We start from the raw sequence: 17404 nt of genomic DNA on the forward strand, positions 1-17404 counted from the left end.
TTCATTAGCATTTTTAGTTTTAGTTACCTATAATAACCCTGATCATAATCAGCAAAATTGCGTGATGCAATGATGACGTTTTCGATTTTTGGGTGTACAGTTTGCATTAGACAGTTGCATCCATGGACTACCTGCTGCTTCGCCTGGAATTCTTGGCATTCAAGCTGTTTCCATTCCCCTCCGGTGTCAAATGTTTTTCACAAGCTAAAATCCAGTAAACTGGCAGAGTCTCGAGCCTCGGGGAGGCATCGTATTTTGGTCTTGCCTCCAGTAATAGTCAGTCATTCTGTGGATAAGCATCAGCTGTGCTGAAGGTCCCCAGACTGAACCTCGCTCCCCAGACTAATGAACCCTACCTGTCCAGAGGGGATGTGACTGAGGAAAACTGTCAGCTCACAGCCCCCTCGACTTCAGATTGGCATTGGCAAATTTCTCTCTCACTTTCTCTCCAATCCTGATAGCTTTCACTTTATTGGCATTTTATTTTAGTAGCAGCTCATTTATTTTACTGCTGTGAATGATTACTGAATGTTTAGTAGTCAGTACCTGTGTGTTTTATGGTAAGTATTTCACCGACCCCTGACTCCCTGACCAATTACTGGCTCTAATTGGCAAGATAAACATGATCCCTGTGCGCCTGTTCTCCGTGCGATGTGATGTTATAGGGTGGAGAGAGCAGAAGGTTCCAGAGGGACTCATTACGGTCGCTGCTTAATGTCGGTCCAAGTCTGGATCTCACTCTTCTCTGCAAACCACCGATAATCTGCAGCAAAAGCCATTACTTTGTTTTGGTTGCTGCAGAAATCTAAATTATACTGCAAACGAATAAAAACAAGATTGTTAAATAAGTGGTGTTTCTGAGGATTATGGGTTTGAGCAGACGCCTGCTGATGTATCATATTGCATTAATTTATTATTATATGTTTATGTTATATGTTGTTACAATGCTGTCAAATTTTAGATAAATTATTTTTGCACATTGCGCAGTGTGAAGCCAACAAGAAATGTAGCGAGCCAGACTCGAAGTAGCATTGCCTGCATGAGCATCCAGGCAAAGGCTGAAGTGTTGACATATGCAGCTGATGTTAGCATCTCATATCATCGCTCAACATGCTCGAGGCTCGCTAACTTTCATCCGTTTGAATAAAAGAGGCCGTCGGTAGTGTGTTTGCGTATTGGCAATGCGTGGCAGTGTAATTGTGGCTGTCATATGCTTTGAGCGGCCATCTGTGTGTAGTACCTCAAAGAGTGTGACTGCTGAGATTTGGGCATTTAAACAAAGCTTACTCCCTCCCTCTCCTGCTGTGGCGTGTAGCTCAGTTTGAAACCTTCAGGCTGGGGAAAATGAGATTATTTCAATCTGCCGTTGCCCTTTTAAAACTCCGACTGCTGAATAAGCAGCGATGCAGCCCTGGCCAACAGCAACACGTCTCCCTCATAATGGCAATCATAGAAATCCGGCCTAACATGCAAAAGTGGGCTGCTGCTATTAAATCGCACCATAATCTCACAGTGTTGTTTTTAGTAATCCTGTAATATATTCATTAAAAAGACAAAAGTGTTGACTTGCATGAAACAGGTCATTTGAAGCCTTCGCAGGCTGAATGGAATGGGAATTGAGTGTCTGTCTGACAAAAGGTCGTTCATGCATCATTGTGATGATGTCTGGAAATCAGTTACCATGAGATTAATCCAATGGTGGCTAAAAGACTTTAGCTATAAATACTCCCATCATGCAACATAGATGAGGCATGGCTAGCGGCAGCTCTGAGGTTGAGAAAGCAGGACCCGTACGACAGCGCACGGACATGAATAAGTAAAACCCTTCGCTTTCAGACTCAGAGAAAGAGGCTGGCTGCTTATGACAGCTTGCTCGGCATTTTTGTACTTGAAAGGAAAGCTTTGGGGATTGGTTCGTGTTTATTCGTGAGCGGGGAGTGAGAGCGAACGAGAGAACGAAGATATGAGGGTTTGTGCGTGTTTGAAGGACTGATGTTAAAATGATCGGTGGTTTTGTTATTCTGTGGTAAACAGCGGGAGGATTTTGTAGTGATGTGATTTTACAGTCATTGATAAAGATTCCTATTAGACAAGTGACTGATTCAGTGTTTTTATACACAAGTCTGACAGGATCATTTATTATTCTAAACTGAAAATGATTCGAACTCCTGCACCTCCATTTATCACACTGAAATGGAGTCATGGAGTTCTTTCAGGTTATAGATGGCCACTGTTTTATCTCATTTGGTGCAGGAAATCACTCACTAATTAAGATTCATTTGCTTGCTTCATAAACGAATGACTATTTTTGCCCTGCTCCACATATGTGTGTGTGTGTGTGAGCCCCCTAGAACCCCTTCGACCAAATTTATAATATAAGTGCTGTCAAATGATTAATCGTGATTATTTGCATTCAAAATAAGTTATTGTGTATGTACACAATTGTGTAAGTACATGTGTATGTACTGTGTATATTTATGCATATAAAAATGCACACACATACTGTATATATGTTATACGTATTTATATAGACTTAATAAATGTACACAGTGCATGCACATATTACGTAAACCTTTTTTTATAAAAAACGAAACAACAGCAGTTCAGTAATTCAGCTCATAATTGTTAAACCGTCATAAATATGTAGATCTATATCACTTATATTGGTTTGTCTCCAAAATGTTATTTATTGTGCTTTACAATATATAATAAGCAATTTTTGTCAAAACATGATGGTGCATAATTTGCAATGTATTTAGAAACAATACATCAACTAGATGAAGTGTAATTGAAAAAGCTGATAGTAGCTTGTCAAACTCTTTTTGAGAAGTATGTTTTCTCTGTATTTGAAGTCTCTAGTAACACTTTGCAATATCCGACCATGTTTCCCATGACTCCCCATACTGGGACCCCCTGCCATCCTCCTGGTTTGTGTTTCCTTCTCTTTGCATTCAAGACCATCCATCAAAGTCCACCAAATCAACCAGAATCTGACTCGAGACAGTTTAAGGTCAACCCACATGGTTTCTTTCCTCAATAGTAACGGTTTCATGTCAATAACATTTGCTCTTCTCTTGAGACTTTTCTACATAATTCATCCTCATTTTCAATATACAGACTTTGTTGGTATGTCAATGTAAATGTCTAACTCCCCCAGATATGTTAAATAGTAACTAAATAGCCCTTATTTTCTTGTTTTGAACTTCAGCTTCAAGCATTTACAGAAGAGCAGAGTAATTATTGTGCTGTCTTAGTATTTTACTACGTCCTTTATGTGTCTTTCATTCAAATTCTCTTTAATTTGAGATTTAAAGACATTAGTTGCTTGCATAGACAGCATTTGTATTTCTTTTTTGCAGACGGTGTGCATCTGTTTAGATAATAGATTTAACAGGATACTCTGCTAGTGACAAACGCTGCTCAAAGTCAGTAAGTAATAGAGCATTTGGATTGATCATTGCCCTGGGGATGTAAACAGAAACACTGTCCGCATAAACAAAGAAGAAATTTCATTAGTGCCTAGGCAGAAAAACCCGGCCTACATTACTACATTATTTAATGGGTTTTTAAACTTTTTAGTGCAGAAGACCTCTAAATATGAAGACTCACTTTCTACAGTAAAGTGTCATTGACATAAAATCTTGTCATAAAAAATCAAAAGCAATTGAAGTTTTATCTTGAATATAGTATTAATTCACTGTAATATTAATATAAATAACCATTTTTGAAGTTCAAAGCAGCATTAAAGAAAAAAAGAACTGTGAAAATGTATATTTTTTTCTTCTCTTAGGTGTGTATATATATATATATATATATATATATATATATATATATATATATATATATGTTAACTTGTAATATAAATTTTAATTTTGTACTTTTGTACTGTATTTATATAATATATTATAATTATAGAATTTTTCTCACTGATTTTTTTTTATTTTGGGAGGTGTGGTAAATATTTCACAGGTAATTCATTCATTTTTATTTTAGTAATAGTCACATGTAATATATAATAGTTGTGATTCCATGCCTTCATGATTAAGAAGGCAGTGCAATATAAATGGCTCTAAACTGCCTTTTCTTCAGCAGAAACTAATTGGGTACACGCACTTCTGTGATAGAAAAGAATAATACCCTCTGGACATTTAGACAGATTTGTTCAAGCGCAATCACCACAGTCTTATCAGCTGTCCTTTCAACATTTTGTCATACAGTCACTAATCAACAATCACCTCTTCTGTGATTGTGGGTTTGTCTGGTTCAAAAAAACTACAGCTTCTACATCTCTGAGTGGTGCCAGTCTATCGATTTACAGAAGTAATGCGGTGTATCAGAAGCTCAGGTCCACGGATTTAGTGTTTTGTGGCGGCTGGTTGTCGGTTTCCTCTGCAATGCAGAAGTCAAGTGCATTTTTTTCACTCAATTCCAGCGGAGTGACGTTTGACTGTCCCTGATTCCATAAAAGACATAGTCATTCTCTGCCTCCACAAGGTCATTTCTTTCAAACTGATTTGATTAAGCTTTTTTTTTTTTTACTTTGAATGATGCATTTCGTTATGGCCCGTGTGCATTTATTTAATCATGACCATTAAGAATTTATAAATAAGAGTTATTTCTATTTCCTAAAGTTTTAGCGCATAAAGGTCATTGTGCATTATTTGCCTTGTGTTACCCAGCACGCAACTTCAAGTTTGACCCTGACTCTGACTTTGATTGGAGTCTGTCTCTTCTGGCAACGCCCCAGTTGGTTGAGGATGTCTGAAGCATTTCTCAGAGTGCATGATGGGCCCAGGGAGGGGTGAGGTGTGGGGGGTGGGGTGGAGCTGTAAGAAGTGGCGAGATGTTGCTCTCTTCCCTCCAGCCCGTGTTTCGCAACCAAGCAGGTGGGTTGCATTCTTCCTCTATCTTCTTTCCCCTCCTTTTTTCCCTCTCCTTTGCTTTTCTCTTTTGATTTCTCCTCCCCTGGAGCTACAGCATGACATGGGCAGCTTGCACACAGCCAGACAGCATCAATCGCAGGGCGGTGAGTTAGTGTTCACCCTTTCGCCTCACTCTGTACTGGTCACTGCTTTTGAGACATACTTTAGTATGTTGGTGACTCTAACAGGCCCGTCACCGTTCTGTTGAACGCACTGCTAAAGCTCTAGATATTACCTTCAGGTTAGTACAGAATACTGTGTTTTCGGTTTTTGATGAATGTTTAGAAGATTTACTCAGTTGATATGTATTCTTTTTTTATGTTGTACATTTGAAAAAGCTGTCAGTGTGTCGTTTTATCAGTGTGAACATTCGAGGACTGCTAAATGTTGTAAATTGTCCCTTTGGGGATCATTGGATAGCAGACTTTGTTTCTGTAAATGAGTTTCTTTGAAATGAATTAGCATGGCATCGTGAAGAATTAAAAAGATTTAACATGTCCTTAAGACTTCTTATTGTAGTCTTTGAATTCTTGTATTTCTTGTTTGAGGAGGGTTTAGTTTGATTTATAGAAGTAAAAAAAGACTGGTTGATGACTGCATGCCCTTAAAATATATATATATATGTATACACACACACACACACACACACACACATACAGGTAAAGGACTGTTATGCAACCATGCAGACGACGGTTAATTTGTTCTAAAATATGTTGCTTTACATAATTACACCACAGCATGAAGCATATTTAACAGACCAATAGACACAGTTAGTGATCGAGAAATTGATTTGTTTTGATCCACATAGGATGCAAATCTAGTTTTATTGAGTGTTATTGTTGCAAGGTTCTTTCATCACTGAATATTGCATGAGAATATTACTGTATGCTTGAATGGACGTTTGCACCACACACTCAACAAAGGTAAAGCGAATGCCTGCACTCACACTGTGAGGCGTTTAAATAAAAAGACAACAATCTGTGAAAAATATTCACCCAAGGGCGTGAGTCAGAAACACATTTTATGTAAATTATGTACGAATTAATGATGGGTCATAACTAGAAAAGACATCTTCTTCAATAAGACACAAGTGGAGGCAAACATTGCAGGCAGTTTGAGTGTGTTTTGTCACGATGGAATTGCTGTCATGAATGGACCGGTGTCTAAGGACACGGTCCAGAGACTACGCATCACACTGGTCCTACTGTCAGTCCTGTCACAAATACAACAGCACAGGAAAAATATTAATACAGTATTCAGCCTATATAGGCAAGCTTCTAGGGCAGCTCTCTGGGGCTTTTATCTTGCTAGCAATAAGAGAAAAAAAGCATTGCAGATTGTGGTAATCAGCTGCTTTTTCCATAGCTTAGATCTTAGATTGTATTAACTTGATACTGTACTGGCTTTTAGCATGTAAAGCATAGCATTTTAATTTGAATTTGATTTGATTTGATTTGAGCATTTTAGCATTTTGTCCATGATGTATGGCAGCCTACAGTGCATAAAATGGGATAGAGAATCATGATTAATTTTAAATAGGAAAGAATGGAGAAGACAGCATGAATGTTCCTGTAAAATGATGGTGGATAACTGTAAAGTGTACTGTTTGTCTCTTTGTATCTGGAGGCGGAGCTAAGACTGCTTATCGTATATCGCCTTTTCCAGGATCCACTGCAGATCATAGGGCATCACATTTCTCAAAAAAAAAAAGTCACCCCTAGGCTGAATTACCTGTGCCAAATTTTTATAAATTATATTTTGCTTATAGAAAATGCTATGTAAAGAAAAAAGTTAATGCTTCTAAACAGTCAAACTTTAAATCCTAGTCATGTGCTTTATAGAAAGCCTTGTAATGTTATCTTAAACTGCACTAAAGGGAACTCATTTTCAGCTCATTTTGCCATCATTGACAATGTGCTTTGACGTATAACATTTGTCACAGTTAATTTTTCATGGTCAATTACCCGTGGCCCTAAGCATCAATTCTCAAAATTCTAAATATTCTGAAATAATCTAAAACAGCCAAACCCAAAAAGACATTTTTAACACAAATGAGATCCTACGTGCAGCTCCCTGTGAAGTGGAGTTTTAAAGTAGATCTTTAGGCACCTGCATATCACTGCATAACAGTGACCGTGCTCTTTTCCTGCTGATGTCATTCTCTCGAAGCAGTGGGCACACTCAGCGGAGACAAGGGTGTGTGGAAACAAGACTGTCAAGGTGACCTTAACCAATGAGCCCCTGCCAAAAAGTGTCCCGCTGGCAAAGGATGCCCACCTAAGCTTGAATAGCACAGTTTTAGATGTTTACTGTTACATTGTGGGAGGGCAAATGCAGAAAAAACTCTCAGGCAGGGTAAGGTTTCATCAGAGTGCATATTAGGAAATTGTTAACTGGACTGAAGCATTTGGTGATTATTGATTTGTGTAGGTGCTCCGTTGCAACACTTTGCATTTCAACTTGCCGTATTAAGCTTGATTTAACATTTATCTGAACTCGGGACTGCCAGCACATCATAGCACAAACAAGTCAATAACTCTACCCAGGCGTTAAAGCATTAGCTGCTAATGTGTGTCAGGCCACTAGATACTGAAGTCATTTCACTCTTGAAAGGTTCCAACTTATGCATTGTTAAAACACAAGTTTTAGGCACAAACACTAGAACACAAGTGAGAATCTCTACCAAGTAATATAGACTACTAAATGTTTTGTAGCAGCTTGTTACATTGATATAGAATTTGTGCATGTATCAGCTTTGTTACATTGGCTTCAATCTAAACAGATTTAAGAAGCCACTCTGTTATATAATAGACTTTAAAGTTTGGCATCTCTAATCTTTAATTTACATCATTGTATAACAGTATCAGATCTCAAGCTAAATGTGCCAAGTGCTCCTGGAGTTAAATAAAGGAGAAACAAGGATGTTGAAAAATCAATAATGATATTTTTAGAGTGATTGCGCACATACTCGCACCCACCGAGCCTCTTTCTAATGCTGGAATCTTCAGAAACACCCACACGCTGGTGTTAAGAGCCCTGCGGGGTCTCTCACAATTATTATCCAGTCGCATTCAGCCTCTCAAACTTTTCTTTCCTTCTCTGTCCTGCATGCATACATTATAAAAGTTGAGCAGATCTTTACTAGCTCGTCAAACATTTCAAGAAGCTGAAATGTCCTGGACAGGCAAGTCTCCTGGGTAGACGTGAATCTATTGAAATTTCAATGCCAACACTGTTCTGTAAGCATTACTCAGAATCCTAGAATCGATATGAATAATTGAATTGTAGATACTGGCATCAGGAAAGAGGTTTGAATATTTCAGTGGTCTCTTTTTATGTCAGAAGATGTCGGTAAATGCCAGGATGTTTCTCTTTGTCTTGTCTAAATTGATTTCTTGTGTGTAAAGCTGTCAATTTAGTCTGTAAAGCCAGGCAGCAAACAGCCACCAGTCATCAGAGAGTTAAACACAAAATCTCTATGATCAGATCTGAAGAATTCATTAAATATGAGGACATATGCGTGCACACACATGATCAAACACAGTTCGCTTAGCAACACTGGAGAAAGACAGTAGGTGATAAATAACAGCATATGACATATCTGGTGTAATAGACCGAAAATGAGGTTGCAATTGACTAGGCCAAGTCTGTACAATTCCACTTTGGCAGTAATAATAGATTCATATGCATTCACACTCAGCTTTCTGCTAGGATTTTCAACTGGGTCAACAAAGTCGAGGGTGTCACAGCTACTGTTTAATATCCTTCATTAATTAGACATGGTCTGGTAAATGGAGAGCAATGAGAAGGTAAGGACTGGGGAAAAGAGAAATATTGTCAATAGTTAATGAGAATTGAAGTGGTGAAGCTGCAGAGTGGACTAATTAAGCAAATTAATATGAATAAGATGGTGACAGTGAGTCAACAATAGCAGGCTTTGAAATATGAATGAACGTGCATTGCAATCATATTTCTGGTGCTTGTGAAGAATGTTTGAAAGGGTCTAATCAAAGACAAACCTTGTGGGGATGAACTTCATATTTCCAGAAGATAAACCAAAGCACGAATGTGAATTGTGTCCACAAGAGAAAGAAATGCTCATAAATCAGACAAATAATGTCATAATTGAATTCAAAAATGCATTAGTGATACACAACAAGCATGATAAGCAATGGGTCATCTTTAATGATGAGTGATTTGACGCATTTATGGTTTGTCAACAACTTTTTTGCTGTTTTTGTTTCTGCTTATAAAGACTGTATTTTTTTCTCTTTCTGTCTTTACAGCTGGGATGACAGTAGTTCAGTCAGCAGTGGTTTGAGTGATACTTTAGATAACATCGGCACTGACGATCTGAATCCACCCACATATTCTGGCATCTCATCTCGCAAGAGCAAAGCAGCACAGGTGTGCATGCACTCTAGTCTTCTTTATTTCCTTTCCTCACAAACACATTTTTATAAATAGCTTTGTATCAGCAATCTGTCAGTAGGCCGCAGCAGATTGAACAGACTGAGAGTTTTGGACATTTTGCTTTGGCTAGTAAGAAAAGTTTGTCCATCTGTCAGCTGGATTGCCAAAGTCAGATTTCTGTATGTGAGCTATATTTTGTGTGTCTTGGTGATTCACAGTCAAATAAAGATACGCACAGACATACAGAGCAGGATGCTAGCAGCTGGGCTGGTGCTGAGGATCTGAAGAAGGTTGATGAAGAGATGGAGCCAGGGATGGACAAGTGGAAGACTTCATCCTCTTCCTCTTCATGCCAGGGTGAGGATGTTGGCCAGAAGACAGGTTTGTCCATGTCTCAAACAGGCTCCTGGAGGAGGGGCATGAGTGCCCAGGTTGGCATCACGCCACCGCGGACCAAAGGCACGTCCACCTCTCTCAAAACACCAGGTATCAAACTCTTATACAGTCGTATGTTGTAAAAAAATAAATAAAAAGAAGCAGAAGTTCCTCTTTGGCCCTTTACCAAAACCTTTAAAAATTCTCTAAAAAACTTTTGAAAATAGTCGCAAGTTTCTGCAAGGAAGCATGAAAGAAAAGGATTCCTTTTAGCTGGTTACAAAACCAAAGATTGCACAATTTCAGTGATATCTTTCGGTAGGGGACCTTTTATACATGGTGTTCTAGAAAATTGCTTACTGCAGCTTCAAAGAGAAGGTGAAATCAAAAGAGTAGAGGTAACTTAAAGGGACTGTTGAGCGTTTGTTTTTTTCCTTTATCTCAGCCAACTTTTGCAGCTGAACCTCTGTCAAGCTACTTTTTTGGGATACTCAGCAGGAACAAGTAACTTTGGCTTAGCGTACCTTAACTGTGCTGTTTGCTGAGTTGCAAAGAAGTGCCACTGTCTAAAACACAGCAGTATTTGGCAGACTCGCTTTGCATTGTATTGGTGATGATTGATTGAGTTGTGAAAGTATTTGCAAAATATGTGCAAAAACTGGCCACCCATGGCTAGCAGTATTGAATAATTAAATAAGAGGTACCAGTGTCATAACAAACAGTAACATTTTATTTCTATAGAACACTTTAGACATTCTACTAACAGTAAGTAACTTTGCAACTACTGTACATGCCAAGTAGCAATCATTAGAGTATTAGTAGACTGCTTAACATCTTCTAACACTTTATTATAAGTCCACAACATGCAATATACTGACTATGAGACACTTGGCAACTGTATATCAATTATTCTAATAACCCTGAACCTACCCTGACAGTCTGCTCTAAAAGTCAGTACACATGTAGTTGCTAAATAATGGTAGTTAGTTGGTATGTAGTTACAAAGTTAATAATAAAAATCTTTGTGCTGATAGGTAAAACAGATGATGCCAAAGCATCTGAGAAAGGCAAGGCCCCATCTAAGAGTCCAAGTATTCAGCGCTCACCATCAGATGCAGGCAAGAGTAGCGGAGATGAAGGAAAGAAGCCACCCTCAGGCATTGGTCGGCCGCCTACTACAAGTTCCTTTGGCTTTAAGAAGATTCCAGGTCCCGCTGGAGCCCTCATCACAGCCAGCGGAGCCACTCTGGCCAGTGGTTCTGCTACTCTAGGCAAGGTACCCAAGTCTGCAGGCATCGGAAAGGGCACAGGAATCGGCAATGGTCGGAAGACGAGTCTTGACGGCGCTCAACACCAGGACGATGCAGTTTTATTAGGTTGTGGAGGCTCAAAGGTTCCACTCCAATATCGCTCCCTACCTAGACCGGCAAAGTCATCTAGTGGGGGAGGCAGCGTGGTGGGCCGCAGTGGGCATCGTTCTAGCTCTAGCAGCATTGATTCAAATGTCAGTGGAAAGTCTGCGGGAGGTAGTGGAGGGGCGGTAGGAACCCCAACCAGCACAAAGAGAAGAGACCCCGGGAAAGTAAGCTCAGGACGCTCAAGTCCCATCACCATCAACCAGACGGATAAAGAGAAAGTGGCAGGGTCGGATCAGGAGGGAACAGGGTTGTCTACCTCCCCCAAATCCAGCCCCACATCCACCCAATCTGGACTCAGACAGCCAGGCTCCAAATACCCAGACATTGCATCCCCCACATTCCGCAGGTAACTGACTTTCTTTCTGAATAAAATGACTGGGTAATAGGAGGACAAGAAAAGTTAGACAAAGATGACAAAAGGCAGACACAAGCAGAGATAAGACTAAAATATGAAGGCAAATTAGGCAGTTAGCTTCAGACAAATGGACACAGGCAGACAGTAAGAAATAACAAATGCTTTTTGTGGTTTGGCTCACTTCTGAGATGTCATGACCCATTGGCCAGAGCAGAGGAAGCGTTCCAGCATGTTTCCTTAGTATGTGAGCTGCCTCTGGCTGCACTGCACTGCTGAATTGGTTCACTGGTGAGTTAGGCTTGCTTTGGAGATGGACAAATTACAGAGATCATTGTTTTAGACTTACCCAGTCTTCCATCTCACTTTTGTATGTGTTCCAGCCACTATTAGACGACCTGAAATCTCGTCAGCAGCCCACAGAAGCGTTGATAAATAGACCAAGATGTAATCTAAATCAGTAGTTCTTAAACTGGTTTTGGTTCAGGACCAGATTTCACTTTGGACATCAAAGGATGGATAGCCCAATGCAATGAGGATAGGACTGAGATGTGCTCAACAATTTGTACACTGATTAACCATGGCATCAGCTAAATAGGAAAAAAGTTATGTCTAGAAATTTGATTGGTTTCATGACAGGATGGGATTTACTGCACAAAACAAAACTGTGGTGAGAACAAATCAAACAGATAAATTTATATGTATTGATTTAATGTAGTCTGGCTCATTTTCTTTTATTTTTTGTACATTGTTAATGTAGGATTAAGTCTTGTTATGCAGCCTGTCCGTAGTGACTAGCTCATTTGGCTAGCTTCCACTAAAAACTGATTTTGTGCCAATTTGTGATTGAACACAGCCTTTATCTCAACAAAAATTGTAGAAAAAAGTTAATCCTGTTTAATTTACACAATTATGCCTTAATTGTGCATAATCATTTGTGCGTTTAGCATTGTAGCTCCCTGCTGTCTGTGACTCTGCTCTCATGTTAGACCTGCAACCCATTTTTGAGAATCTAAATCACACTGCAGCTTTAGTAGTCTGTCTCAGCACCTCAGAGGATAGTTGCGCACAAGACAGTGGAGGGTCAGATTGCCACCTGGTGGTTATAGTGTATAAGTGCATATATGAAAACACCTCAGGGAAAATGATTTGCCATTCAGATCAGATCAATTCACAGATGATTAAAGCAGACATGTGAGTGTTTCCAGTGCACTGATCTCTGCATTATTAGGTATGTGCGTTTAAAAACATGACTTCGTGTTGCGCTCCTCTGCTCTGTGAAGCCGAAGTGAGTAACTGGAATTGCTTGCATCACCTCTGGCTGTTAACTGTTATTACTGGAGCCTTACAGAGATAACTATAAGCAGATCTGCCACTGATTGTGATAATGAGTAAAATCTGGCCAGTGCAATTATGCATGCACATGATTGAAATTGCACGGTTACATTTACATTCTTTCACGTGGAACTAAACTGTTTGCGAAATCAATTGTATTCAGTGCAACAATGCACATGATCAATTTTCTGCCTTATCACTTTGCCCAGGTTGTTTGGCAGTAAGGCCAGCAGTAAACCCAGTTCCCCTGGCACCCCCGACTCTGGTAAATGCCCATCGGCTCTGGGCAGCCCTCATGGCACACTGGCACGGCAGGCCAGCCTGGATTCACCCTCCTCAGGAACAGGTAGCCTGGGCAGCATGGGTGGGCAGAGCGGAGGCAGCAGCCCGCTATACGGCAAAACGCCCGATCTGTGTACTGACTCTCCGGCATCTAGTCCGGCGTCAGGCCTCTCTCTGCCCTCTAACGCCCGACCTTGGCCACCAAACCTCAGCAGTTCATCTGCAGGCAGTAAAGACACATTGAGCTGCCACAGTATGACCAGTTTACACACAAGCTCAGAATCCATAGACCTGCCGCTCCCACATCACCATGGGCCAAAAGTCACCCGCACGGGCAGCGTCAAGTCCACCCTCTCTGAGGGGTAAGTGCAGTATATCCAGCTAATGGTATTCGTTGAGTGATAAAATGCGTATTACATGATATGTTAATGAAGCAGTGAAGCATTAAAATCTATTAGTCATGATTTTATCTTAGCTATTTAAACTGCCTGTTTGTCATAGATAACACTCTTATTTTTCTTCTGTTTTAACAGCATGCCTCTTGACAGAAACACTCTCCCTTAAAAGGGATTAAGGTACTAATGTCACCACTATCAATCTAATTGTCCTCATAAGTATGTTTTATGTCCTCATTTCTGTTGGGTAACTAGTGTTAGAATTGCCACTACATGTGCTAATTTATGTATCAGTGCATCATTATAACACTAAGGCAGTCATGTGAACAAACCCCTAACACTAAATACTAAAATTTGGCACCTCAAAAAAAAATCGTGAGACTTTTGTGATTGCTTTTCAAAGTGAATAAACCTATATCTTTAACCTGGCTATTAAGCAGGGACATGTTCAAGTAATCAAAAGTCACAGTAAAGACAGTCACAATTTATTTATTTATTTTTTAATAATTGCAGCTATTTTAATCATTATTTAAAATATCCTGAAAACCTGTTTCCACAATAATACTACTAATACTTCAAAAAAATATATATAAGGACAACTGAAGACGAGAATAATAGCAGAGGGGTAAACAGCACTGCCATCACAGAAATAAATTACATATTTAAAATAAATGAACATTAAGTTATTGTAAAAGTTAAAACCTGCTACAAGTGGACAATTGAAATTGTAATTGTAATAATGTTAGAATATGTCAACCTGGACCACAAAAAAAGTCATAATTGTGCATTTTTTGAGATTTATCAAAGCTGAATAAATAAGATTTCCATTGATATATGGTTTGATGTGATAATATAGATACAACTATTTGAAAATCTGGAATCTGAGGGTGCAAAAAGAAAATTACATTTAAAATTATCCAAATGAAAGGCTGAGAAATATATATTACTAATCAAAAATTAAATATCTTCATGGAACATAATATTTACTTAATATCCTATATTATTATTTTTGTCATAAAAGAAAAATCTATATTTCTGACCTATATGGTGTATTATTGCCTATTGCTGAAAATATACCTGTGATACATATGTCTGATTTTTGTGGTCCAAGGTGACATATTGCTGTGTATTACATTGTTAATGCAGAAAGAGCCTACAATTCTTACTGATCCTAAAGTTATGAATCGTTATGTACACAAGGCCAGAACCTGAATCACATCACATCTATAGACTAGAATATCAAAAGACTTGGGAATGGGCTCTTTTGACCTGAGCCAATAAGTATAAGAACACATTAGCAACTGCATAGCAACATTCTGACAACGAACCACAAAGCTGGCAGTGTTGCCTAAATGTTTTACATACTGTATCCACAGTGACTTGTCAAACCGCATGACTCACCAGTCTTCCGTTTATTAACGCTTTTAGCAAAATAGAGAACCACAGAAACCACAGCATGAAAACATCACAATGCTCTCAAGAAGCAATTAAATACTCACAAGGACAGGCACAGTATTTTAATCAAATCAGACTATTGTTTTCAAACCACTATAAAAGAGGCGTGCATTCGCGATGAATGATAAACTACCCAAATGCTATATGCGTCTGACCTTCTGTATGCAGTTAAATTGCAATGTGAGCAAATCAGTAATAGTCTGTTAGGTCACAATATGGTATTTTATACCGAAGGCTCAGGTCAGTTCACTGAAGATAGTCCAGTCAGGTAGATCCACGTGATCTCTGTTAATTTAATGGAAACTGTCTTTCAAGCACTCTGATAAGACTGCCCACTGCCGAAAGCTATTACCGCAGAACAATGGATGCGAGACTGTGTGGGCTGTTAATATCATCAAGCTTTTATTGCATAAATCATTTTTACACTCTATTACAGCCAGATATTTAGTGCTTTCAGTCTCGATATTTGGAACAGAGTTTATTTTCCAAAAACAATCCGAAAAAGCATTGCATTTTGAGAAAATATTATAACCTCACGGAATGGCTAAAATATTTGGTTTGCACCCAAAAAGGTACCCTCCATCCTCCAGACAGACTTCACACGAGGAAGGAAAGGAATGGTTGCGTTCTCACTCCACTGGAGGACTGCAGGACACAGGAAGTCCACTTTCACCACCGGGCACAACCAGCACCAACACTGGCAAATACCACTATTCAAACCTGCGTAGGTTAACTTACATCATAAATCATTGATGCTTTTTAATAGTAAAAAACTCTTGATTATTCAGGATTCTGTGGACAAGTAATATAAAATGTATATTTTTGTGTCATCTTGATCTTTGTGTTGCAGTGAGCCCCACCAGTATGTCGCAGTATAATCTTCCCAGCACCAGTATGAGCCGCTCCAACAGTATTCCAGCACAGGACTCATTCGAGCTGTATGGAGAAGGACACACTTTGGGGGGCAGTGCCACCTCATTGGAGGAACGGCCACGTGGGATGAGTCGGTCTGGCTCCTTCCGGGACAGCACAGATGAAGGTTAGCATTGCAGTTCTATTTAAGCACATGTCTGTTAGGAAACAGTGGGCTGTCGCATTAATTTTTGTTGTTGCTCTGTTCTGTCTGCAGTTCACGGTTCTTCTCTGTCTTTGGTCTCGAGCACATCATCCTTATATTCTGCAGTAAGTTATGTTATAGTCTTCTTACGAAAGTCTATTTTACAAAACAAATGATACAACAGGGATAAAGAATGCACTTGATATTTTCCTTTAAAATACTAGAAGGTGAATATAAGGTCTTAGTAATGTTTATTTATTTATTAATTTATTTATTTATTATTTTGTACATGTATAAGTTTAGTATTTGGGGTAAATGGTAATGATAAATTCATGATAATGTGTTTGTTGAATAAAATAAAACACAAAACAGAGTTATGACTTTAGCCCTGTTGTACCCTATAATGATAAAAAATATATATATATATATATATTGAATTTACAGTACGATTATGTATTTTAACTAATTTGCGTTTGCATTTTGTCTTTAATTTTTTAAATACACACGTTTCTATTTATCTTTTTCATTTTATAACTTTTTCCTTTTAAAATATAATGGATACATTTTACATTCCTTGCTTGAATCATGCTTTCTATAATAAAAATCATCTTAGTTCATAGTAGATTGGTTAATATTAACTGCTAGTCTCTAAATAACGGTAACATCATACATATACTGTTTCCATTTGCCTGAGCTTGAAAAACTAATAACTTTAAAGATTCATTTCTTTAAAAAGTCATCGATTTGAATACTTGCAGTATACTTACAGTACAACGTCCTCTATTCATCAAGGCTATGAATGAAGACTAATGAGATTTAGAGATGTAGTTTACCCACCTCAGAGGCTCATGGTGGCTCAGCGTTGTGTCTTTGCCACTATTTGAACACACATTTTCTCACTTTCAGGTGCTGGCATTTTTAGACAAGGTAATAATTCATCATGCAGAAAGCCTGTTTGTATTTACCTTCACATTTTCAATTACATTACAAACCCTAACAGTCTAACATTTGGCTTCAAATCAGCTGCTACTAACGGATAACCAAAAACCTGATCCAAATGGCAAAATTCTGATGATTGGATATTTTGTATGGCTTTGTGACTTATCTTTAAGTGTTTGCAAAGAGCTGGTGTGGATTTTGGCTTCTTAATTCCTTCTTCCTATTGGATCTATTAGGAGACTGATTTTGAGGTTATGTGTGCAAAAAAAAGCTGTTGGGATGTTGGTAATATTGTATTTGGATAATTTAGTGTCCTTTAACTGTTGTTTTCTTCCACAGACGGAGGAGAAGGCGCATTCAGAGGTAAGAATATCTTGTTTCCTACTTATATTTGGGATTTTTGTAGAAGCAAAAATGTAAAAGCAATATGCAAAAGGTCAAACAGGGATACACTTTCACAA

General features: G+C 38.7%; 1 protein-coding gene across 1 annotated transcript in view; it reads left to right on the top strand.

The window, feature by feature from the left end:
• nav3 (neuron navigator 3) overlaps positions 1–17404 on the top strand; it is a 125730-nt gene that overhangs the window by 87384 nt on the left and 20942 nt on the right. The window contains 10 exon segments of the mRNA XM_043236579.1: positions 9209–9329; positions 9554–9821; positions 10745–11474; positions 13025–13459; positions 13631–13672; positions 15520–15671; positions 15798–15986; positions 16077–16129; positions 16911–16931; positions 17283–17306. Of these exon segments, the coding sequence (XP_043092514.1) occupies positions 9209–9329; positions 9554–9821; positions 10745–11474; positions 13025–13459; positions 13631–13672; positions 15520–15671; positions 15798–15986; positions 16077–16129; positions 16911–16931; positions 17283–17306 (2035 nt within the window).

Source organism: Puntigrus tetrazona, chromosome 4, assembly GCF_018831695.1.
Source record: "Puntigrus tetrazona isolate hp1 chromosome 4, ASM1883169v1, whole genome shotgun sequence".
Lineage (NCBI taxonomy): Eukaryota > Metazoa > Chordata > Actinopteri > Cypriniformes > Cyprinidae > Puntigrus > Puntigrus tetrazona.